The 26601-nt window shown below is 41.9% G+C and overlaps 1 protein-coding gene across 4 annotated transcripts in view; it reads right to left on the bottom strand.

Moving 5' to 3' along the window:
- Positions 1-26601, bottom strand: part of CDH9 (cadherin 9) — a 128909-nt gene that overhangs the window by 71166 nt on the left and 31142 nt on the right. For 3 of the 4 annotated variants that reach the window (XM_007059918.3, XM_037893296.2, XM_043540221.1), the window contains one exon: positions 20989-21312. In XM_007059918.3, the coding sequence (XP_007059980.1) occupies positions 20989-21216 (228 nt within the window). In that variant the 5' untranslated portion in view covers positions 21217-21312. Of the gene's footprint in view, positions 1-20988; positions 21313-26601 lie in introns of those variants that run through there. The other variant, XM_043540222.1, reaches the window with a different exon arrangement.

Below are 26601 nucleotides of genomic sequence, written 5' to 3'. Positions count from 1 at the left end.
TTTAGGGCCCAGGGCACTGAAAATGAGGAACTTGCAATTTGTGTTGAAAACTTTGGTGACTTGTTCAGCATCACAGAGGAACTGTGTAATACAGGTAGGAGTAGAAATGTATTATCTTAGGTGGCATTCACCTGCTTTAACCACAAGATCATCCCTGCTGTTGCCTCAGTCTCTTTCTTCACAGCTACCTCAATTTCTAGCGTGAATAAGGAATTGATCCTAAAGATAACAGCTTCATTCACTGCACAAACTTGATTCATTTGCTAAGCACTGAATGAGGCAAGGAACCTGTGGAAAAAGTCATTTGTGATCATGTATCATAAGGCATATTCAGAAAGAGACCAACATAACGTTTCACAGACAACCTTAAATCCTTCATTTCCTAACTTTTGAGTGCTTAGTTTTACAATTTGAATAATTTTATTTTAACATAGTTTTTCTTTGTAATTTCTTAGGGTTCTTTTTTTGAAAACGAAAAAAAGTCAAAACCAAATTGGATTATGTGCACCAGTAATACACCCCTCCTTCCAATCAATATGCATCAGGAACAGGATTTGAACCCTAAATGTGAACACTGCAGCACAAGCCTCTGCTGGAGCTAAAGGACTAACTTTATGTAACTCAGCTCAAACAGAGGATTTATGGGAGTCCAGCAAAAGGCACCTCTTTGATCCCAGGACTATCCCGATGCCAAATTTCAAAGTCGCCCTTAAAATCATAGAATATCAGGGTTGGAAGGGACCTCAGGAGGTCAGCTAGTCCAACCCCCTGCTCAAAGCAGGACCAAGTCCCCCAATTTTTGCCCCAGATCCCTAAATGGCCCCCTCAATGATTCAACTCACAACCCTCAGTTTAGCAGGCTAATGCTCGAACCGCTGAGCTATCCCTCCCCCCTGGATCATGGATCTGTAACAGCTTTTCCAAATAAGTTTGCAAGTTTTTGTTTTTTTTTTTATGGGAAGTTTTAGACAATGTAAATCTAGAAGTTGATGGCATTCCCCCTACAGTTGAAGTTCATGTATATAAATGGAGAATACGTAAAGAAAGTTGGCGCAGAGTTAAGGCTGAAACTCAGTTTCCATTATAATCTGACATTAGCCCCCTCTCTCAAATCTCTCTCTCTCTCTCTCTCACGCACACACACAGACACACACAGATACACACACACACATGGAATCTTTGCTTCTGTATTACTATATGAGTTCTAATTTTCAGGTTGAGTTTTTCCCTGAGATCTGAAGTAAATTAATCAAGGGAGGGGCTCATAACTCATGGCATGTTAAAAATATAGCTGTTTATCAGAGGTTAAAGAGTTTTCTAACTCATTTTGCCTCTATGTAATATAAAAACAGAAAGGAGAGACTTCAGCAGTTTCTTCAATTTGGACTGGTGTAACTGAGAGCATAATTTTGCTCACACTAAATCTGTTTGCCATTGCAATACACATAAATAGGCTTGGAAGGATTAGATTTTTTGTGGTAAATGTTAGTCAATGTCAATTTCACTGTAAATCCTCCCCCCTAAAAAAGACATTTTTTTTCCATCAATGATAATCAAAAATTACAGATAGGCAAAGTAAGAAAAACGCTGCTTGAGAATTTACTAGATTTGGATATTTACTTTGTATATATTTATAGGTGTGTGGTTGACAGTTTGTTTTGTAATGGTTATAAAGCTTTGTCTATTGCACTAAATAATTATTGTCTCACTTCTCCTGTTTCTGATTTACTCCATAATTTCCCCCACTGTGGAAATTTAATCAATAAAAAAGCTTAAAAGCCATAATGCTGCATAACTGAAAATTTAAAACAAAAAAAAGCTTAAAAATAAACATCAATGTTATCTGTTGAAATTATTTAAAAAAATGATTTCTGCCTAGTCCACATATAAAGCAACCCTTTGACTGTAGCAATGCATCCCTATAAGAACTGATTAGAGATTACAGATTGCTCTGCTGATTGGTGTACGGTATAGTGTTAAATTGACAGATTATCTTGGCTAGACATATCATATCACTCTTTGAGGCTCACTATGTTTCAGTTTTTTGTGGGCTGTTTCATGCAATGGACAGGATTGATGCATCAGACGTGTACAGGGAGGCAAAGAAAAGATTTGATATTCTTGACAGTTGCTTGTTGACAGCTTCCCTTTTTTCCCTACATAAAGCCTTCCTGGGAGAAACAAGAAGTTGCACAATACCACCATCTGAGGCAGACAGGTAAATTGCCCTTTCTAGGTAGTTACATATTGATTTGTTCTGATGGGTTTCACACTCATTTTATCACTAGATTGGCAGATACTAGAAAACCACAATACAGTCCAAATGCTTCCCCCTTTCAGCATCTCTACGATGTTGTAATCAATGTGATTAAATATAATGCAATGTGGAAAGCATCTCAGGAAATGCCTTTTGCCCCCCCCTTTTTTTATATAGCATATGAGTGCCTGACAAGAGGCAAATGATACATCTGGAAATATCCATGGTCTAACACTCATTTCCAGTGGCTTAAACTTGCAGGAATAGGTGATAAAGCATTTTTATGGAGAGAAAATCTGGTCTAAGACAGTGTGTGACCCATCTGAGGCCTTTGGTGAGTGTAATTATTTAGGGAAAATTCCACATTTTTTGAGTGGAAAGGGGGAAACTTTTCTGGGATTTATTGATTTTTTTTTCTTTAAAGGTGGCTGCCTAAAGCTGCCCAGGAACTTGGACTGTTAGAATAAGACCCAGGGGAGATGGAATGCTGGGCAGAGGACAGGAGGAACATCAAAAATTGCATGATACATTTTTTTTATCACATGTGCAGTTTATATCATGTATATGGATAAAGGTGGTGATATTAGCCTTGCAAAATTCTTAAGAAAACTTACCAGGCCAGACACACATCTTCCTTCCCCACACCACCCAAATATCTATACAACTGTGCATACATACACATATCCCTTGATTTCTCTCATACACATACCCCTTATATTATTATCATTTCTTATTTCTGTTGCAGTAGTACCCAGGAGCCCCAGCCATGGATCAGGAACTCATTGTGTTAGGTGCAGTACAAACATATAAGAAAAAGTTGGTGTCTTCCCTAAAAATCTTACAATTTAAGTAATATATCCCTGTCTTGCTTGGGAATATGAAAGTGTTTGAGAAGGAGGCTGGGTTGAGCAACAATTGAGTTGTCTTCTGCTTTTCTTTTCTTCTTTTTCTTTTGCTGTACGTTTGTTTAATTACATTTTTTTTCTTCTGTAATATTTTTTGGGGTTTCTTTTGTTTCCCATGTGTGGTTTAGCGGACTTTGCTCCCAATCTTGCAAACTCATAAGTATCTATCTAACTTACGTACTTATCACCCCAACACTCCAGTAATTGAACATCTCATGCTATTTAATATATTTATCCTCACAATACCCTGGTGATGTAGTGAAGCACTATTATCACCATTGTACAGATGGGGAACTGAGGCACAGAGAGACTAAACTACTTACCTCTTTCACTTACTACTTACCTCTGCAGTGGGGGAGGTTTAGGTTGGATATTAGGAAAAACTTTTTCACTAGGAGGGTGGTGAAGCACTGGAATGCGTTACCTAGGGAGGTGGTGGAATCTCCTTCCTTTGAGGTTTTTAAGGTCAGGCTTGACAAAGCCCTGGCTGAGATGATTTTGTTGGGGATTGGTCCTGCTTTGAGCAGGGGGTTGGACTAGATGTCCTCCTGAGGTCCCTTCCAACCCTGATATTCTATGATTCTATGATACCCAAGGTCAGCTAGGAAGTCTGTGGCAAAGCAGGAAATTTAACTCAAGTCTCCCTAATTCTAGCCTTGTTCCCTAGCCAATGGACATGCTTATTTTTATGCATGTGAATAGTCTCATTGAGGTCAATGAGATTACCCATGAGTATGAAGTTAAAACATGCATAAATATATGAATGGTAGGGACTAAAGCACTTCAAACATTTTCAGGTTTTTTGAAATTTAGATGAAATTACTTTTGCAAAACAATAATAAATATTTATTTGGTTTGTGAAAAAAAATATTTTTTTTTAACAAGCTTATCAAGGGATTTGAATTTTTATAAAATGTTTCTATTAAAAAAATTCAACCAGCTCTTATCAGGATTTTAGTCTTCAACTCCTGGCCATTCTGGCATTCAGGGAAAGCCACCACTTTTGAATGAAAGCCCTAAGATTTGGAGCACAGCTGTGGTTTTAAAGACCTTGTTTCCAGGAAATGTTTCAATGAAGTGTTGTCTGTAGAAAACCCAGTTCACTGTCAATAAATAATACATATGGTCTAAGATTCTTGAGCAATCATGATTCTCAAATGAGCAAACCTGTTCATGGTTTGTTGAGTTTAGCTAATAAAGTAATTGAGGAGGAGACTGTTGTAAACTAACATTCCTTTGTTCATGGTTTACCTTTTTCCATATCAGTTGTTAAGATAACTATTTCCAAGTTCCAGTCTAGCACCATTTGGGAGGTAATTACCAGCAGGCTATTGATCTGGCTAGTTATGGTGAGGCTAACTGCACACTTAAAAACAGAACAAGTTGAAAAAGAAAATAAAAAAATCAGATACTTTTGAAGACATATTTGTACTGCAGCTTTTTAAATAGAACTATGTTTTCATTTTTATTTTTTATGAAAAACAGTCAATTTTCATTTTCATCCTTTTCCCCTGTGCTTATTCCTCTGCCTTTTCCCCACTTTTTTTCTTCCACCCCATGCCTTCTATTTCTTTTCCTGTTTTGCCACTGCATGCAATATCGCATAAATGATACTTTGCTTGTTTGGCCAGTCTGGAACTTATGAAGGGTTGCACAGCTGTAAAAGGAAAACTGCAAAAACAAAACAAAACAATAATAAAACTGACGAATACCAACAAAAAAAAATGCTCTGTTGTATTCAGTTGCAGGTGGGGAAAAAAGGAGGATGGTGGTGAAAAGGACTGGGAGGACTAACTTTTCATTTCTGGTTTAATTTAAAAAACCCTGAATTATTTCCTTAGAATTGTGAAATTTAGTTTTAGGGAAAAAAGGGTATTTTTCAATGGAAAAACCATTGTTTAAAAACTTTTTGACAACTTCTGTGTAAAAAGATGCCATTTGATTGTAGTGAACATTAGGTGAAATGTTATGAATTTTCACCAAGAAGTCTTTATGAGATTGAATTGTGTTTTTAAATCTTTATACATTTTCTAAACTATAAGCTTGAAAAGCGTGATTACATTGGTGTTGGCTCAACTGAATATGTGGCCTGGAAGTTTGGCACATTGGTACCAATATCAGGGGAAGAAATAGGGAGCTTCGAGGGAATTTATATCTGTGGGCAGAACTGAAGATGCACATGAGTTTAACAGGAGGTGTGTTTTGGAGTGAGGCTCAGTCATAGAGTTTAAACCAGAACACAGCATCAGATCAAGTAGTGTAACCTCCTCTATATCAGAGACCATCAACGCCACTGAGCACCCACACACTAAGCCCAACAGCCGATAGGTCTCAGGATGAATCTGCATCTGAAGCTGTGGCGGGACTGGATGGGAGCAAAGTACAGATGCTCCTGAGAATGTTTCACATGTATCCATCCCAAGAAAGGGTGACACCAATTTTGCAGTGAGAGATATGGTAGATACTAGGGAGAATGCCCCCAAAATTGAGTCCCAAAGTGCAATGGTAGCTCAGGATAAGCAATATAGATGTTACAGGTCAGTCTCTAGAGCATGAACTGAAATCCAACAGTGAAAAGAGATCTTTAAAAACAAATTGAGTGATGACATAATTGCAAAAAAAGGATTCATCTTGGTTTTGAGGTTGGGGGGCAAATATTTTAAAATTCTACTTGGCAAAATGAAGTTTCTTCTCAGTGCAGCACTTTAAGTGGTGTTAGGCACCCAGCACGGTGTCATCCCCTCAGTGCCAGCAGCCTCTCTCTTCTGATCTGTCTGGGGCTCCCTGCTTCAGCTCTATGGCTGAAGCCTAATGGGAGTGATGGGTGTGATGATGCCATCAGTGACTCTGTGTTCTATCACTCTGCTACTCAGCATATTAAAATAGAATATATCCTGGAAAATACTAATTGTTTTTTTAATGCAACCAAAGGGAATTGTGGAGTTGATGTAAAAGAAAATTTCCAGATCCCAATCTGTTTTGCTTTATAGTAAGATGAAATACTCTACCGCTCAATTAAGTAAGAAAAAAAGATAAAATCATGTAGAAACTGATGGCTGAAGTGTGTGTGTGTGTCGGTGTGGTGTGGTGTGTGTGTGAGACAGAGAATCATGAGACTTTATATAGCAGCAATGCTGGGGGGTTGTAACCTAATGAAATATTCTGTTTTCTCTTCTGTAGTTCTTTCTGCCTTGTCTCTCCCCTTTGTCTCATAGTGAGTACTGCTATCGTAAGCCACCTTACTTGTGGAACTCTGAACAGTACCGGGTTTACCATGGTGACAGTGGTCGGGCCCGCCCTGCACTCACCAGGTGGCAGGAAGTGGAGCGCCCCCAAAAGTCCAGGAGCCAGGGGACCAGAGCGAAGCAGGCTGGGGTTGGGTCACTCCACTTCCCGCCATCCCATGAGTGCAGGGTCGGGCCCGCCCTGCAATCACCGGCGGCAGGAAGTGGAGTGACACGGACCCAGCCCACTCCGCTCTGCTGGCTTGTGCTGGGGGTGATTTCTTTCCTGCCCCCACCAAGCCTGGGGCAGAGATGGAGTGATGAGGAAGGGACATGGGCTGGGGAAGCGGGGGCTGAGGAAAAGAGGCAGTGGGGAAGGAAGGGTTTGGGATGGGGAGGAGATGGGACAGTGGGGAAGGGGCATGGGATGGGGAAGAGAAAGGGATGGGGAATGCGGGGGAAGGGGGGAAGCTGGAGCCGAGCATGCGGCATCCCCTTGGAAGAAGCTGGGGCTCCCCTGTTAAGCAGGCCCATCGATCCCTCACCCTGACCAGCCCTGCCCCCCTACATCTGTACCACCTCGATGAGCCCCCCAGGCACCCTCCACACTGTGCTCCAACCACCTGCACCTGGACCCCCACACAAATGAACCCCAGCTCCCCTGCACCTAGACCCCCTGTGCTGAGCACCAAACACCTTCACCTGGATCCCCTGCAGAGTCCCATTGCTGCTTCACCCCGCAATGAGCTTCTGTGCATCCAGATCTCCCACTGAGCCACCTGCACCCAGATTGCCCCACAGAGAACTCTCTTACCCCCACCTGGATCCCCCCACACTAAGTCTCTCTGCACTTAGATCCTGCTGCTGGGGTGAGCCTGACACAGGGGGGCAAGGCCCCAGGTTGTTTCTGCGGCAGGCCTGGCCCTTGCACCGTGTCAGGGTTGGGTGCAGCCTCACTGCCGAGTCCCTGTCCCGGGACGTGGGGCAGGGAGAGGCTGCAGGGTAATCTCCCACCTCCATGCAACCAGTGGCCTGTGCTCCCCACTGCCATGTTGGAGCCTCCACATTTATTTATTGACAAATAAAATTTTCAGAATTTTAAAATATTGTGCACAGAATTTTTAATTTTTTGGTTCAGAATCCCCTCAGGAATATGGGGTGCTCTGCAGCTGTGATGGTGGGACTGTGAGGAAGCTGGTGGGCAGTGGGGAGGTCTATGGGCGGGGGGCGCTGGGCGAGCTGGGTGGTGTGGAGGGTGCTGTGCAGTTGTGGTGGGAGGCCAGTGGGGGAGGTCTCTGGGAGGGGTGGGGGTTGGGCATAGAGATCTGTGGTGGAGGTCTCTGGGCGAGGGGGCACTGGGCATAAGGGTGTGGCACTGGGCAGGGGGGTGGTGTGATGCGGGCCCGCCCTCAAGAGAAAGGGGCATGCTGGCAGCATAGGGCTGGGCTGGGCAGGCCAGTGTGCGTCTGGCAGCTGCAGGTTTGTAAACAGTGCCCTCCTGCTGGGCTGCTCCGAGCGGGGCTGCTCCCGTTGCGCTGTGTCTCATTGCCCCCAGCCCGCCCTTCACTCTAAAGACTGACCATCTTGCCCCCCTGCACCTTGCCCCATGGGGGCCCACAAATATGTTTGGCACTGGGCCCACAAAAAGTTAATCCGGCCCTGTCTCTGAATGCTAACAAGTGCAGAGACTGTAAAGAAAAGAATGGTTGTGTTTGAATATCTGTTGCAAAAGAAAGTTAATTTCTAAGTGGGGTTATCATGTTTTGTTTTTAAACAAGGGACACATGCAAATGTCTTGAATGTAAATGGCTGGTTAACTGAATGAAGAGAAGAGTTTTTTTCTTAGCCAGGGATTCAGTATAAGTGTTGGTTGGGTTGATATTTTATTTCAGGTAAAGTGAAGCCTGATTCATCTGTTGTCATGAAAGTTGTTAAGGATAGGTCATTCATGGTTTGGGATAGTTTTGATCAACATTTTGAGTGACATTTATCCCTATGATGGAGAAGAAGAAAGGATTCTTCTTTAAAAACCTGAGTGGATTTTTATCAGACTGCCCATCTTATAATAGATTTTAGCTGGTGATTTTAATTGTACAATTTATGAGGGTTCTAATAGAAATCATCAAGACCTTCACCCATTATCTGCTAAGTAGCTGTCTTTTATTTTGCAAGCCAATGTCCTTCATCTATGGAGGTATTTTAACTCTCATGTTGAGATGATACAGCTGGTTGAGCATCGCTACAAGCTGTGTCCTTAACAAGACTGGACATGTTTTATTCCTTTGAAAAAATCACAGAAATGTATTGTTAGTGAGTTTAACAGGATGGCTTGCCCCTGGGCTGGAGAGCCTGGGGCTAACCTACTGGAGTCAGGACATTCCCTGTGAAGGGCAGCATTTGGCTGCAGTAATGGGGGAGAGAGGGGAAGGAAAAAGGAAAATGGAAATGAACATGAAATTTTAGGAAATTGCAGGTAGTAAGAAAGGCTCCTGCAGGGATGACTGCAATACCAGAGGATCTAGAAGTCAGGGTCAGAAATTTGAGACTCCAGCAGGGAGTGGCCTGCCAAAACAGGAAAGGCCAGATGCAAGAAGGCCTGGAAATAGGGTGAGTTGGAGACTGCTGGAAGGGAACAGTCTCCAGCAGGAAGACCTGGGTCATGGGGTTTCCCTAAAGACACCAGAGGGAGGAAAAGCCCCTGAGTGTCCCGACAAGAGGGTAAAACTGATGGATTTTGATTTGAGACTTTGAATTTTATTTCGGAGCTTTACTTGTGTGAATAAACTCTGAGAAAGGGTGGTGAATGCATAAGACAAACCTGCGCTGAGTTTGTGTATGGAGCCCATTGAGGGTATGTCTACACTGCAGTTAAAACCCTGTGGCTGGCCCATGCTGGCTGACTTAGGCTAAGGGGCTTGGGCTAAGGGGCTGTTTAATTGCTGTGTAGATCTTTGGGCTCGGGCTGGAGCCTGGGCCTAGGAACCTGTGAGGTGGGAGGGTCTCAGAGCTCAAGTTGCAGCCTGAGCCCAAATGTCTATGCCACAGTTAAACTGCCTCTTAGCCTGAGCCGCAGGAGCCTGAGTCAGCTGGCACAGGTCAACTGCAGCAGTCTAATGGCAGGGTGTGTCTACACTACCAAATTAGGTCGATTTTATAGAAGTCAATTTTTAGAAATTGATTTTATACAGTCGATCGTGCAAGTCCCCACTAAGCGCATTAAGTTGGCGGAGTGTGTCCTCACTACCGTGGCTAGCATTGACTTACAGAGCGGTGCACTGTGGGAAGCTATCCCACAGTTCTGGCAGTCTCCGCTGCCCATTGGAACTCTGGGTTAAGCTCCCAATGCCTGATGGGGCAAAAACATTGTCGTGGGTGGTTTTGGATACATGTCGTCAGTCGCCCCTCCCTCTGCGAAAGCAATGGCAGACAATCGTTTTGTGCCTTTTTTCCTGGGTTACCTATGCAGATGCCATAGCACGGCAAGCAGGGAGCCCACTCAGCTCACCACTGCTGTTGCGACCATTGTAAACACCTCACACATTATACTGCAGTAGGTGCATACCTGGCTAAGAGACGGCAGCACGAGGATGATTGTGAGGAGGACATGACACAGACGTTCCTGAAAGCATGGTATGTGGCAATTGGGACATCATGGTGGCAGTGGGGCTGGTTGATACAGTGGAACACTGATTCTGGGCCGGGCAAACAAGCACAGACTGGTGGGACTGCATAGTCTTGCAGGTATGGGATGATTCTCAGTGGCTGCGAAACTTTCGCATGCGTAAGGCCACTTTCCTGGAACTCTCTGAGTTGCTTTCCCCCACCGTGAAGCGCAGGAATACCAAGATGCGAGCTGCCCTGACAGTTGAGAAGAGAGTGGTGAAAGCCCTGTGGAAGCTTGCAACGCCTGACTGCTACCAGTCAGTTGGGAATCAATTTGGAATGGGCAAATCTACTGTGGGGACTGCTGTGATTCAAGTAGCCAAAGCAGTCACTGACGTTCTGCTATCAAGGGTAGTGACTCTGGAAAATGTGCAGGTCATAGTGGATGGCTTTGCTGCCAGGGGTTTCCCTAACTGTGGTGGGGCAATAAACGGAACGCATGTACCTATCTTGGCACTGGACCACCTAGTCAACCAGTACATAACCACAAGAGATACTTCTCAATGGTGCTGCAAGCTCTGGTGGATCATAAGGGACGTTTCACCGACATCAGCGTGGGATGGCTGGGAAAGGTGCATGATGCTCGCATCTTTAGGAACTCCGGGCTGTTTGAGTAGCTGCAAAAAGGGACTTACTTCCCAGACCAGAAAATTACTGTTGGGGATGTTGAAACGCCAATAGTTATCCTTGGAGACCCAGCCTACCCCTTGTCCCATGGCTCATGAAGACATACACAGGCAGCCTGGACAGGAGTGTTGAAAACCCCAGGGCATGGCCAATAGTTAAATCGAGGGAATGGAAGGCCATAAGGGTCGAGGAAGTCTCCCTGCTGAAGGCCTAAGGGCTTCTTGTCAACCCCCCTTAATAGAACTCAGGCCTGGCTGGTTTAAGTAAGCTCTTTTGCTCTTAAAACAATGTTGCAGTTGTAAATAATGCCTCATAGTGTAAAGTTTGCTAATGCCAAATTAAAAATAACAACAACAACAACAACAAAAACAGCTACAAGGTCAGACAGAATGTGCTAGTTGTTTAAGTTGCTAAAAATGCTTGTTAAAAATTGCAAAAAATAAACATTATTATAACCCATATAAAAAAGGCAAAGTATTTGTGCAAAGCTTTAATTAGCTAATATGTAATGCAGTAGCATTAAAAAATATAAAAATGTATATAATAACCTGCTCTGGTGTGCAGGATTTAACATTTCTCTCCCTGTACCTTTCTTTAAAATTCCAAATAAACTTTTCTGCTTCTCCACCCCATTGTGTTTATTGGGTGACGCACACCGGGCAACAAACCCCTGCTGTTGTTTTGCCTCTGGGCACTGGGTGCTGGCAACAGGAGTAAGGAGCAGTTCAACTATAGGCTGAGCAAGTGCAGAATGGTGGTCGAATGTGCCTTTGGATGTTTAAAAGCTCGCTGGCACTGTTTGCTGACTAGTTTAGACCTCAGCGCAACCAGTATTCCCATTGTTATTACTGCTTGCTGTGTGCTCCATAATATCTGTGAGAGTAAGGGGGAGACGTTTATGGTGGGGTGGGAGGTTGAGGCAAACCACCTGGCTGCCAGTTTTGAACAGCCAGACACCAGGGCAATTAGAAGAGCACAGGTAGGAGCACTGGGCATCAGAGAGGCTTTGAAAACCAGTTTCATGACTGGCCAGGCTACGGTGTGACAGTTGTGTGTGTTTCTCCTGGATGCAAACCCTCCCCCTTTGTTGATTTTAGTTCCCTGTAAGCTGACCACCCTCCCCCCTTTGATCACAGCTGGCAAAGGAAATAAAGTCACTATTGTTTTGAAACCATGCATTCTTTCTTTATTAATAAAAAAAAGGGGAGATAACTGATAAGGTAGCCTGGGTGGGGTAGGGTGGGGTGGGGGAGGAGGGAAGGACAAGGGCACATTACTTATCGTAGCCACACTACAAATCAAAACTCTTTGAATGACAGCCTTCTGTTGCTTGGGCCATCCTCTAGAGTGGGGTGGCTGGGTCCCTGGAGCCTCCCCCCGTGTTCCTAGGCATCTGGGTGAGGAGGATATGGAACTGGGTGAGGAGGGCAGGCAGTTGTACAATGGATGAAGCGGCGGTCTGTGCTCTTGTTGGCTTTCCTGCAGCTCCACCAGGCACCTGAGCATGTTGGTTTGCTCCCCCATTAGCCTCAATATTGCATCCTGCCTCTTCTCATCGCGCTCACTTAATGCTTTCCTGGACTCTGCCACTGAATGCCTCCATGCATTCAGCTGTGCCCTATCAGTGCGGGAGCTCGGAAAACAGGTCATTGCGAGTGCGGTTTTTTTTGCCTTCTAATCTGCGATAACCTCAGGGACGGAGGTGATGGGGAAGCACAGACACATTTGCCTCTGCAGGGGGATAAAAAGGGAGAGTAAAATTTAAGATGATACATTTCTGAGAACAAAAGGGAGACTTCCACAGTGAATCAAGCAATTCACAACAGACAGCATATGTGCTTTAGGTACAAGGTCACATTTTGCCTTTTATATTGTGCACCTGCCGGTACGGTGACACATCACACACGGCTGGGCAACAGAATTCAGTTTCCAGGCAGCCATGGTAAGCCAAAGAGTACGTGGCTTTGGCTTCTAATGCCGTCATAACATGTGGGAATATTTTCAAACTGCAGCATCCTCCTTTCCCGTAGCAAGCAATGTCAGTTGGGTTTACCATTTAAAAGGAGGGGCTGCGGTTTTTGGGTGGACGTGAAGCACACACCTGCCCCAACCCCTCCGCTTGGCTACTGGGGATGATGCCTTCACCCCTCCCCCCTCCACGTAGCTATTGGATGATCCCTTTTAGCCAAGCGCAAACAGCCCAGCATGAATGGGGTCCTTTTACTGTTCCCTTACAAAAATTCCCCTATTTCAACCAGGTGACCATGAATGCTATCACTCTCCTGAGGCTAACACAGAAAGATAAAGACCGAATGTTGCTTGAATGCGACCAAAACCCAGGACCATTCGCTGCCATGCTTTGTGCTGCAATGGTCCAGACTACTTGCTACTGGCTTGGCGTGGTAAAGTGTCCTTCTGTGGAGGACGAAATAAGGCAGCCCTCCCCAGAAACCTTCTGCAAAGGCTTCCAGAGTACCTCCAGGAGAGCTTCATGGAGATGTCCCTGGAGGATTCCCGCCCCATCCCCAGACACGTTAACAGACTTTTCCAGTAGCTGTACTGGCCGCGAATGCATCCCAATTCTTCAGGGCAAATCAAACATTAAACACTTTTGCTTTTAAACCATGTACTGTAGTTACAAATGTGCACTCACCGGAGGTGCCTTCTCTGCCTTCAGTGGAGGGGATCCCGCCTTGGGAGGGTATTGGCTCCAGGGTGATGAAAAGGTCCTGGCTGCCAGGGAGAACTGATTCAGTGCTTGCCTGCTGCGCATTCTCCTCCTCCTCTTCCTCATCCACAAAATCCTCCTCCTTGTGGTGTGACTCCCCCTTTGCAGGTGTCCACAGACAGGTGGTGGGGTACTCCCCCACCAGAATACTGTGTAGCTGATCATAGAAGCGGCATGTATGGGGCTCTGACCCAGAGCAACCATTTGCCTCCTTTGTCTTTTGGTAGGCTTGCCTGAGCTCCTTAACTTTCATGTGGCACTGCTGTGTGTCCCTGTTGTAACCTCTGTCCATCATGCCCTGTGCGATTTTGGCATATATATTAGCATTTCTTCTTTTTGATTGGAGTTCTGCCTGCACAGATTCTTCTCCCCATACAGATTTAGTGTCTCCCGTTCGCTCCATGATGGAGCTCCTTTGTGATTTTGGGGGGACTGCATGGTCAGCTGTGCTGCTGAGCTCGCCACGCTGACAAACAGGAAATGAAATTTAAAAGTTCCTGGGGCTTTTCCTGTGTACCTGGCTAGTGCATCGGAGTTGAAAGTGCTGTCCAGAGCGGTCACATTGGAGCATTCTGGGATAGTTCCCGAAGGCCAATAACATCGATTCACATCCTCAATACCCCAAATTCGACCCAGCAAGGTAGATTTTAGCGCTACTCCCCTTGCCGGGGAGAAGTACAGAAGTCGATTTTGTTAGCCCTTTAGGTCGACGGAACGGGGTTGCTTGTGTAGATGCATTCATTATGGGGGAGGGATAGCTCAGTGTTTTGAGCATTGACCTGCTAAATCCAGGGTTGTGAGTTCAATCCTTGAGGGGGCCCGTTAGGGATCTGGGGAAAAATTGGGGATTGGTCCTGCTTTGAGCAGAAGGTTGGACAAGATGACCCCCTGAGGTCCCTTCCAACCTTGATATTCTATGATTATAAAAGCAACCTAACACGGCTAAATTCAACCTAACCCTGTAGTGTAGACCAGGGCTGAGGGAGAAGTTATTAGCAAGGCACTGCAGAATGACCTCTAGCCACAAGGATGCAGCTCAGGACGCAATTGCCTTGGCTACAGTGTGTCATAACAGACAAAATTTCGAGAACTACGAGTGGTTTTCATTGCTGGAATGTTTGGCCACCTAGAAGCTCCTTTGTTAGGGTCTTGATATTTAAGATGTTGGGTCGCCATAACTTTATGAAAATCAGGCCCATTTAAGGGGTGTGAAGTTGGCTGCCCAAAAACTGAGGAACCTGAATTCAATATTGTCTTTAGAAAATGTAGGTAATTATCACAAACGGACTATCTGATCATAGCCTGGTTTCATTTACTTTAGCTTTGCCTTTTCTGAAAGAATATAATCCTTATGGGCACTTTCTTTTTGTATTGGATGCATGCTTTGGGGTTTGTTTTAATGCTTTCTGGGGAGATTTGGCTAAATCTAGACATGTTCTTCTTCTCTTAGGCAGCAGTGGGTGGTGGGTAAAGGTCACATGAAATGCTTTTGGCAGCAGTATGTGCAGCAGGTAAATTGAACCTACCCCAGATCATGAAAGAGTCAGTGAAAGAAAGAATAGAAACCAATATCTCATTTTGTAAGCAATATGTTCTTAGGCTACGTGTGAGCCTGAATTATAGAAAACTGCTCTCGATTGACCTTTTGGATAGCAGCTTCCAAGCTGCACAAGTTAGAGCTAGATTTCAGAGGCTTAATGAAGTGCCTGCACCGACTCAATATTCCTGTGGACTGGAAAAGAAAAATACTGAATAAAAGATAATTAGCCACTTTAAAATATTATTGAGGGGAGAGTTATACGATCTTGTGGAAATCCAAAGATTTTCAGTGGGGATTTACTCTCCGAAGAGGCTGAACATGGGATTGAAACAAAGCAGTTTATGAAGGAAACTGCATGGGCCTCAGGTCTTTCCGGGATCATGATGCCTCACCTCTCCTCCTGGCTATTTCACTTTCTTTATGAACAAGTTGTTCAGAATTTAATAGAGAATGAGATCCTTTTTCTAGGTCCTTTTTGTCTACCCCATGAGACTTACAGTGTCATGGAATTCTATAGTATGGTTAAAAATCCACTATGGAACAGATCTGATTCTCTATTAAATTCTATAGATTTCAGAGTAAATTCTATAGAATTCTATCAGTTTGATCCTTGCTAATTATATAGGACTTCATAATAGTTGCAGTGCCATTTCCCTAGTCCCTGCAGAGAAGTCAGGGGTTCTGCTCTATCCCTACTCTTGCATATAGATGGTGGGATGGGGAGTGGAACTGAGTTTTTGGGATATGCGTTCCTTCCCTGTAGAGGGCAAAGGAGATCTTGGGACCTGTGGACCCAATGGGTGTGATTTGTATTAAATATTTTTATTGTCCCCAGAATAACTCAAAAAAATGATTTACCCCCTCTCTTATATAGGTGTTTGTGTTAGGATTCTTACAAGGAAATCTATCCCAAGTATACACATAGCTGGGTGAACAACTCATAGTGAACAATTCATTACTCCTGTGTTTGAGAATTGTCAAATGAATTTGACAGCTTTGCTCATCATTCGCAAGTATTTGACAAATTTAAGATTGTGGATTACTCAGATGAATAATGTGATTATTCATTTTGGTATTAGATACTAGATAGTCCTTCTGGGTGACTGATCCCTTTAAGTGACATGGTAATGTTTCTATTCCCAGTTTGGATGGCCTAGCCTTTAAGTAGCTCTTTGACTCTGCATGCCTTACTGTTACCTATTTAGATTGTAAATTCTTTTGGGGAAAAGCTGTCTCTCCCTATGTGTTTGTATGCTGCCTAGTACAATGAGGCCCAGATCTCAGCAGCAGCCTCTAGGCACTACCATAATATAATTGAGATGAAGAAGAATACAGAGAAGGGCAAGGTTAGTTTAGTCTGCCTTCGATCCTTTCAAGGGCAAAAGAACGGGAAGCTCAGGAGAGAAAGTGAGAGAGTAGTGAGCCTAGAGAATTTTAGGACATTTTAAACGTTTCCTTTTTTGTATATGGACAAGTGTTATATTTCGCTGTGTATGTAGATCCCAGATTGAAAAAAATACATGGATACCTTTCTGACCAAGTGTGTGGGAAAGCGGAGAGAGACACATCACAGATATATTGACTGTTCTGCAGATTTACATTCAATTTTCTCTTGCCAATTGTTAAAAAATAATGGCATGTGGCATATGTGTCCTACTTGTGAAAGATACACTGTGGTCTGTGTCTCCTAGCTTGTTAATTTACACAGTGCCCTGGTTTTGGCCAACTGTATTAAATATCCCATATGTGTATCCCAATCAACAATATTTCCTATATCTGCCAAGTGCATTAACTGAATTTACTGAGCTCCTTTTTCTACCACATATCACCATTCTCCACTGTTATTGACAAAAGCAATACAATAATAATTGGTAGGGCATGCGTGACCTGTTAGCATACCATTATCTTATTTAATAGCCTCAGCACTAGGACAGGAAAATTTGGGTAACTGTTGTGTTTGTGATGCATCCTATAAACAACATTACATAGAGCAAGTATGTTGATTGAATTGACTCATAGATTTAACATAGTTATTGTTACAGACAGCTTGTAGTAATTGTGTTCTTGCTTGGTTCTAAACACAAAGTGTATTGTCAGATCTCTTTAATAACTTAGAATTCTCCTGCTGTGTTAATATTAAACAGTGTCCCATTAATAACTACATTTCCTGGTTACCAGTGTACACAGTGAACAAGAGAGGTTCTCATAGTTCTGAAGTAGAAAGTGGTCTGCATGAGCCAAGAATGTATGATTAAGCCCCATGCATTTTCTAGGAAGTAGACCTAAGAAGGACACCACCAACACAGATTTCCTGTGCCTGTCTGGTACTGGCAAACCAGAGTGCTGTAGAGAAATATCAGTATAATTAATACATTTTGATTGGCAAAAGCAGGATTGAGATGGGGAGATTTTGAATACAGAGGATGCAGTGAATGCTCTTGACCGGTCACAGGATGGTGGAGAGGAGGGTTCATATGTTTGTGTGATGCTTATATGAGTGACATATTGCTGCTAATGCTCCTGTTGTTTTTGGTACAGTTCTTGTCCTGAATCCTCTCACATGATATCGCATCATATGGGATCCATCTTTCACGAACCAGAGTCAATAGCAACATTCCCATTAACTTCAGTGAGTGAAGGATTAGGCCTGATTCTTGTGTGATACGATGTGATGCCCTCTATGTAATGTGGCAATTAATAACACTGCTTCTGATTCTGTTACATAACTTGCATATATTCACTGCAGTGCCTGTTTGAAGAGATGGGTTTGACTATATTTTGCTTTAGTGTAGCAGTTGCAGCCAATGACTTTAGTTTATTGTTCATTTATTGTGTGATGTTATGATTAACTCACGTTATGTCAATATAATCATTGTACGCTAAATTGAGTTAAATTATAGGATTATAGAAGTATAAGATTGATCAGTAGTTAGAAGGGATAATTGTGTAGAAAGTATCTAAGTAAGGAAGGCTGAAACGCAAGACCTGTAGGCTGAGACCTGTAAGATTTTAGCTTAGCTATTTTCGGCCTTACAGATAAGAAATGCTGACATAAGTAAGTGACCGAAGAATAACCTGATGCCATAAAATTATGGGAAAAGATGTACCAAGGGGCAATACTGCAAAAAAACAAAACAAAACACAGTAAGAGTAATTTTTTTTCTTACAAGATACCCAGCAGTCATGTTTTTCTAACACATGCCCTAACTGCTGGGTGCAATTATGTGTAAATGATAATGAGGTATAGTCAGAACCACATTATAAAAAGAAGGTGCCCAGATTAGGAAAATTGAGTTTCCTATGGAAAATTCCAGCAGGAACCATCCCTCTACAAATGGTCACTTGGCAATGCATCCATCAGATCTTAAGAATATCCTTATGGATGTGAGTATAACTATATTTGTAACTTGTTCTTAGGGCTTTATAGGATTTTTATATGCATGAGTAATCACAACTTTAACTGTAACTTTAATAAAACTTGTAAAAACAGACTAGACCTTATACTTGTGAAATGTATGTGTGGTCACCATCCTTGGTCTTTGTGTTCCTAGAGACTCTAAATCTGAAGCAAGTATCAGATGTGACTTTCACTCTGTTGAGCTTGAAACTGTAGATGAACCCTCGGTGGTGTAACACCACATTACAAAATTCACTTTACATTAAAAAAAAAAAAGGCTACACAATGTACAAAGCACATGGGTTCATATGCACATATACACATATACACATACACACACACACACTGAAGATAGAGCCTGGGAAGTACTGCTACCCTGTGAATGCTGCAGCTGCTGCTGGGGATAGGGAATGATAAGGATGGTTGCTTATTCCTCCCTCCCCCACAATTACCACCAACTCTTCCACCTTCTCATGGATACTGTTGATTTTATTTTATTGTTCTTCCTGCTTCCCTCCCTCCTTCCTTTTCCAACTCCTAAGCCACAGATGGCTTTTAGGAGATGGCTGTGGAAGCATGTCTGATGTGACTCCTTATGCAAACAGAGCTTCACACCAGTACTTATGGCACATTTTCTCTTTTGAAGCCTTCTTGTGAACAAACACTATCTCATCACTTTTAAAGAAGTGCCACGAGAATCCGGGCCTGACCCATGTGTTCCAGAGGAATCCCAGTAATTGAGACTCCATGAAACAAGTGTGTTGAAAGTTATTGTGGAATACGGTACAAGTGTGTTCAGAAGTAATGACACAAAATTGATGTTAGTTGGTGCTGCACTTAAAGTAAATGGGGACCCACAGGTATAAGTCAGGTCAAAAGCATAATGCTCACTTATATGAGATGTCTATAAATATAATGTTTAATATATCTTTCATATGCAAGCAGATAGCACAGCCAAGTAATCCAGTCCCAGCCAATTCCTAATAATACATTGTTATGTCATAGGCAAAATACATTAATGTAGTTCTACATTATTCAGTGGGACTGATCAGAAATTGAATCCACTATAGAGAAAAATAAATATTAATTTTTGTCAACTATCTGATCCTCTAACAAGTGTGCTTACAATGAGAGTTTCTGAATTCATTTCATTCTCTTTCTAGTACAACATTATTATATTACTCTAAGAGTCCTTCAGTCTGTGTCTCTCCATATTAAAGAAGGTCTGGCTAGGAATTCTTGCTACCAACTCGTCTAAAAGTGTTCTCTCCTCACATGTAACACAATTTGCTAATTGCCATCAGATTCAGAGACAGAATACTAAACTGAGACTTAGGCTTTTCTCAGAACAGATATTGCTCTAAGAGTTGTTTTAAAAAACAAAACAAAACCCTTAGCTGACTTTCCTTTTTGTCACACTTTGGGCCTGCTACATCTCTCACACCATTTTTATGATAACATAACTGCCTGAAATGGAATTATTCCTGTTTTACACTGAGAGCAGAATCATGGCCATTATGTACATTGTCAGATCATGAAATGATCTCAGGTCTTAAGGCTAACGCATAGTATGGGGTGTGTCTTTATTGGTCCAGTAGTGCATTCCTGAAAGTCAGTGGGAATTTTGGGCATTGAAGGAATGCACGACAGGGTTAGGTGGGCATACCATCTGCTGTAGATTCAACAGAGTTGTCCCTTCCTTCATAGATACATTTTCTTTTTTAAAGAGAGAGAGAGAAAGAGAGAGAGATTCAGACTCTGATCTCAGTTATTCCAGATTTATACTGGCATAAATCTATTGAAGACAATCAAATTACTTTGGATCCACACCTGTGTGACTGGGGTCCGAATTTGCTGCAGTTTCCTATTTCTTGGTTTTTTAAAATGATTTTCCAAGACAGAGATTTCTGTTTTTGTGAAGGCCTTGCCGGAAAACGGGGAACGTTAGGGCAGATGGTGAGGCACAGCAAAGGCTGCAAATCTGAAACTCCTTGATGTAAGTATCACCAGGAAAGGCAAGAGGTCAACTTGGAGTCACAAAGATTTAATTAAAATTCAGGGATGCTGTTGGAGCTAACAGCTGGAAGAGGACTCACTTTTTTTCAAGTAATCTAAGTAAAGATTAGAGTTTGTTTGCTGGAAAAAAGGCTGAAGATCTTTTCTTTTCTCAACCACCATTCTTAATAACATAATGTCTCCACTGTACATGGATAACATTTTCATTATTAACAAATGGAATTTTGTGTGCATCTAGTGGAGAATATATCTCTGCATAATTGGAAATATTACAAAAGATTGGGTGTCATTGAGGAACCTATCTTTTAGCTCTCCCTTGTAATATTTATCCTTGACAACTGAACACGGACTTGAAATGATACAGTGATTGAAACACCCCCACAAATGTGTGTTTGTCTAACCAGGAATTAGTAATGTTTAGGCTGAACTGTTCCCGTTTCATCACGACATCCCGCCTCCCAGTTCCTAACCCTTCTCCCTCAAACTATAATACATTATGTGTGCTTTGCTTTAGCGCTGATGAGAAAATAAGACCACCTGTTTTATACAAGAAATCAAGTAAGAAGAACTGTGCAAAGCACCACTTGTCTGATTTGTCAGTCCTATGTGGTCTTTTAAATGCAAAGCTTACCTTGCCCACATACTGAGTATCTGGACCTGTGTACTCCTCCAGCAAGAAAAACTGATTCCACATCCAGCCACGTTTGCTGCGGTGCAGGGTTTTCCCATCATCCTGTGAAAACCCCAGTATCCTTCCATTTTGTGAATACTTGGTAGTCCTTTTGGGGGATGGTGTCATGTGAACCACATGAAGCATACAGGTCCAGAACAGAAATGACAAGCAGTAGCAAGTCCTCATTGTTTGCAGCTTTAGCAAGGACGCTGCTGGGGTCGACGTCTCTCCTGTTTCACCAGAACAAAACTCTTGAAAGGTTGTATTCCACTTTTAAAGGACCTGTGAAATGGACAAAAGTTTCTGGGTGAATTGTAATCGTCTCTAGGTCAATATACTCTGTTAGAGTATATTTGCAGCCTGGTTGTTAAAACTGCATTCCTAACTTGCACATGCGGTTGGTTGCCACAGCTGCGCTTGTAAATCAGAAAACTGCACACACAAAAGGCCAGCACAGGAAATGGGCCAATCATTTGTACAACCACTGTATTTTAGTTTGTTACTAAAATTAGATTAATTTGTATGTATCAGGCTCTTGAAGTCTTCTCTGTCCTCCTTTCTCTCCCTCTTTTTCCCAGGTATATGATTTCATGCACAAATAATTGTTGAATCAGGTAATATGTTTCTTGATCTTAAAAATTAATCAGGCTCCCGTTATTTAGGTACAATGTTTAGCTGGGTTCTAAATCACAGAGCCAGTTCCTAGCTGCTACTATGATGCTAATGGAGACTCCACACAGAAACAAAGATTTCAATTTACTCAATCACATGGCTCACCTCGGTTTTGCCCCTGCCTGCTACTATCCCACCTTCCCCCTCTGCACAGTGGTTCCAGAGAAGCTAAGATTTGCAGTGCAGAGAGACACACACCTCCTGTGTACCCACCGCCTAAATCCTGCCTTTGCTTATACAGTGGAACTGCATCAGTTCCTCTGCCAAGGGACTTACTGTGCTATAGATGCAGGATTTGTTCAGAAGAGCGTAAATGAAGAAAAGGGCCTCCTGTAGGTCCCCTGAACTGGGATTAATTATATTTATTCGATGAATTCTATAAGATATCTATGCCCGAAAATTCCACTGGAGTCATTTTGCATTTGGAGTAAAGCTGATCTGAAAATGTCTCTCCCAACACCTCCCCACCCCTCAACCCCCAATAGAGAAACAAAATCAAAAAAGAGAAAAAAGTCATTTTTGTTTAATTTTTCCACAGAAAATTTCAACTTTTCAATGAAAAAGAAAAACCCTAAAAATCTAACCAAAAGTTGAAAATTTTCATTTGAAAACCAAAATGTTTGATTTGCAGATGCCACTGAGGTGCCTCATGGGAGTTCTCCTTCAGATGACCCACGGCGTCGTTCTCTTCCATGGGCTGGGCTCCCTGGCTGGACTACAACTCCCATGCAGCTACATGGTTTTTATTTTTTTCTTAACAGCTGCACTCCATTATGAGAGTTCCATGGCAATGATGCATCACGGGAGATGTGGTCTGGCTGGGGACCGTGCCCCAAAGAGAAGAATGAGGCACCTGAACTGCCATGAGGCACAGTGGCAACAATTCTGAATCAAAGTTGTGGTTTTCAGCCATAATTTTGTTTGTTTGTTTTGTTTTTCAGGTGTCTGTATTTTTAAGAAGTTAAAATGTTCTGCAGAAAGTAGACACTTTTCACAAAACAGTGAATTTAGCTGAAAACAAACTTTCTGTCAACAAACAGTTTCAGTGGAAAAGTTGATGAGCTTAATGATTATAAAGTTAGACTTGATTCTTCACCATGCCTGGCTAGTACAGATCCTTGCATCTTTGGGGAATCCAGTTTGTCAGTGAGCCTCTGCATGGGCATAGGGATTCTGAAGCAGGATCAAAGCCTTGGTGTATTTTAGTTACTTCAATCAGAGATTTATCTGAGAAAGAAGTGAAGGCTTGAAATATTTATCACTCTCTAGCATCATGTTTTAAAAACAAAAAGAAAACATTTTAATAGGTGTCTAATTTATGCAGAAAATTATAGTTATAATGCAGGAAAATTCTAATTTTCTTCATTTCTTTTTTTTAATTGAAGAATCAAAGCACACAGTGAATGAACTCTGATTTGCATAAAATCGTGCATGTACATAGATCTTGGCATAAATTAGAGAACATGTTTTGTTTGAATTCTGTAGGTATATTCAATATCTCATTTTGTCTCCTGTTATTCTCAGTATGTTCCTGTTGAGTTCAGAGAACCATGGAAGAGCTCTCCTGTGGCTAATTTAACACCTGTAAATTCCCAACTTGTTAAGTGAAGAATGTGTCCCGTAATAGATAGTGAAAACTCAGACTCACCTGACTCAAATCTAATGGAGTTTATTTTTTTTAAATCATTTATTTTGTTTTAAGTGACAAACTCATCTAAGTTTCGTTTTAATTATCAGCAACTAGAGCTGGTTTGAAATTTTTTAATGAAACAGTTTCTCATCAGAAAATCCCAATTTGTTGAAACCACATAACTTTGCAAGAAATGTTTCATTTTGTTGAAATTTTAATGGGGAGGGTTTCTCAGGTCAAGGATGCATTTTTGGAGGGTATCAAAACAACAGAGAGTGAGCCCAGATTAGCCAATAGGCCAGTGCATAGGGCACTCATCTGGGAAGCAGGTGATCTGTATTCATCTATCTGTTTTGAAGCAGTGACTTAAGCCTGAGTCTCTCACATCACAGCTCAGTCTCCTAATCACTGGGCTATTTGCTAGTCTGGAGTGGGTCTCTCTTGTTTTTCACTTTTTTTTTTTAAGTTCTCAGTTTCATCCTGACGTGGAGCAGGACATTTATTGAAATCTCAAAAATGTTTTCAGGAAGGGCAAATTGTTTCCTGCCTAGCTCCATGAGCAACTCCAAATACTCTGCAGTGAAAATATATATTTAAATGTATATTCATTAAGCAACAAGAGCAATATACAACATTAAATTAGTTTCTGATCAACTTTTGGACAAAAGTGTTCTTGACAAAATCTAGGGAGTACATTTTACCTTCTGCTATTTTGTACTTACAATGCTTAATTATTTTTTTCATTTGTTTGCAGTGTTTTTGTAGCAGTGTTGTTCCCAGAATATTAGGGAGACAAGATGGGTGAGGAAATATCTTTTACTGGAAAATATTAGTGAAAGAGGCAAGCTTTTGAGCTACACAGAGCTCTTCTTCAGCTTCCCCCCCCGCCCCCCCAGAACTGAGGAAAGCTCTGTTTAGCTTGAAAGCTGGCCCAGAAGTTGATCCAATAAAATATATTTCTTCATCCACTTTGTCTCTTTATTTTTTCATGTCTTTCTCAATATACTTTATTATATTCATGGAATATATGGGCTTTTTCCTGTTGTTTATTGAACCCCCATACCTCCACATGTCTCACAACAGAATCTGCCTTCTGTTTAAGGCTTCTAGGATTACATAATTCTTCCTCCCAAATCCACCTACTCAAGAAAACACTAGAAACTCAACATCGGCCAATACACTCTATTTCCAAGGCAGAACAATGGACCAATGGACATGTCTAACCCACTCAGCTAGGTAGTGCGTAGGTTGAAGTCAACAGCAAGCTCTACCCATGAGCGAGGTTAAAGGCAGCAGCTCTAGGAATTTCTGCAATGAGAAATTCTGCCCTGCTAAGCAGTAATTCTTTAATAGAGGATATACTGGAAAGACTGTCTGCTTCCACGTTGTATTCCAGTCAGGGCAGGAGTTAAATACTATAGTGAACTGGCTTTCTGCATGGTGCTGCCCTCTAGTGAATGGTTCACTGGGCTTGCTTACTGGGCAATAGGTCTTGTACTGTCAGCCAAACTCTTTCATCTCAATCGGTAGAGGCCTGTGTTTTGGGAGCTAATGAACCATAGATCTAACTTTTGCCATTGTGTGTGATAATATTGTAGATGTATGCATTCTCTGTAGAGTTAAATGTGTTATAATGGTGGGATGTTATAATGTCCCCACTGAAACCAATAGCAAAACTCTCTCTAATTTTCAATAGAAGCAGCGTGGCATGGAAGTCTGAGACTGGAAGGAAAGGTTTTGTTTGTTTTCTTTCTAATTTGTGAAATGTACTGTGTCAGATCCTATATTACAGCATCTATCCAGCATCTGTTGCTTGAGCCTTCCCCACCATCTAGTCAATCGATCTATCCTTCGTTTTACACAATGGAAAACACTTTATTTCCTTAGTTACATATGAGTTAAAGACATTATTTATGACACGCTATTCATATAGACACTTGAATGCACATATTGTGACCTGCATCCTTTCTTCAGGTTGCAAACCAGTTACATCTGATGCTCTTGAATGGTAGAAAATGAATGCTTTTTGCTGTCTGTGGAAGTAACCTGAAATCATTAAAATCTTCCAGTGCAGTGAGTGAGTTTGATATCAAAGTCCTTAGGGAGTTCCAGGTAAATGAATTACCTTCATATGAAAGACATAATTCTCCTTAATACATTAGCAATTGAAAAAAAAATATTTCTTAAAGTCTTTTGAATGTAAAACATTCTATTTAGATTCTTGAGGTGTACTGTGAAATAAGGCCTGCTGGGATCAATAGCAGGGATTTGTTAGCAATGATGCCAATTTAAATGTTACTATAGCAATCACCATGGTAATGTATTTAATTAGTGCTGCACAGTCACTCACAAGCATGATATGCGTCTATTCTAACCTTTGGCAACTTTACAATAGAGCATCCAGAATAGTTTGTTTTATTTGTTGACACTGAAATAAAGTTCCGTTCCAAATGAAAAAATAAAAATAATGGAATATAGATACATAAGCATGGTCCATCATATCTCAACTGACTAAAGTGCATGTTTATCTGCAGTAGAAGCACTAGATATGTCTCTCCTAAGTCTTTACATAAAAATGATGCACTTCTTGTTCTTAAAGGTCCAAAGAACCTACAAAGCTGGGACACATATTTTATACAGGATACGCAGCAGTGTGGCCCTAATTTTGTAGTCCTTTCTCATGTGAGTAGTCCCTGGCTCTGACTTCTGTGAAACTACTAACATGAGTAGAGGCTGTAAAATTAGGTGTGAGATCAGTATGACTTTTAAAGAGCAAGATATTTGTAGATTTCATGTGGAGTGCATGTCCTTCCCCCCCCCCCCCCTCCAAAATATAAAAGATGGGGAAAATACTAAAAAGAACAAAAAGGTGAAAAAAATAATCAATTAAACTGTGTGCACTAAGAAGCCTAGCGGACGTGAGCCAAATCTAATGTCATTAGCAGAATACTTTGGGGGGTTTAGGGAGACACAAAAGTAGAATTTAAATAGATTTAATGGTGGTTATCACAGACTGTGAGTATTAAGGATCTAATGTTATACCCAGTGGGGTTAGTGGAAATATTGCCATTTACTTCAGGAGGAACAGGATTAATGAACAAATGATTCCAAATAATTAAGAACCAGATTTTCAAGTGCTCAGCACCTACAATTGAGGCCAGATTTTCAGAAGAACTCTGATCTATTTAGGTACCTCAACAAGAGCCAGACGTTTAAGAACAATCAGCATCAACAGCGCCCTTTGTGACAAGAGCTGGTCAGTAATTTTC

The sequence above is a fragment of the Chelonia mydas genome, chromosome 2 (genome assembly GCF_015237465.2).
Source record: "Chelonia mydas isolate rCheMyd1 chromosome 2, rCheMyd1.pri.v2, whole genome shotgun sequence".
NCBI lineage: Eukaryota > Metazoa > Chordata > Testudines > Cheloniidae > Chelonia > Chelonia mydas.
The sequence above is the reverse complement of the archived record's forward strand: the minus strand, read 5'-3'. Positions and strand labels throughout refer to the sequence as shown.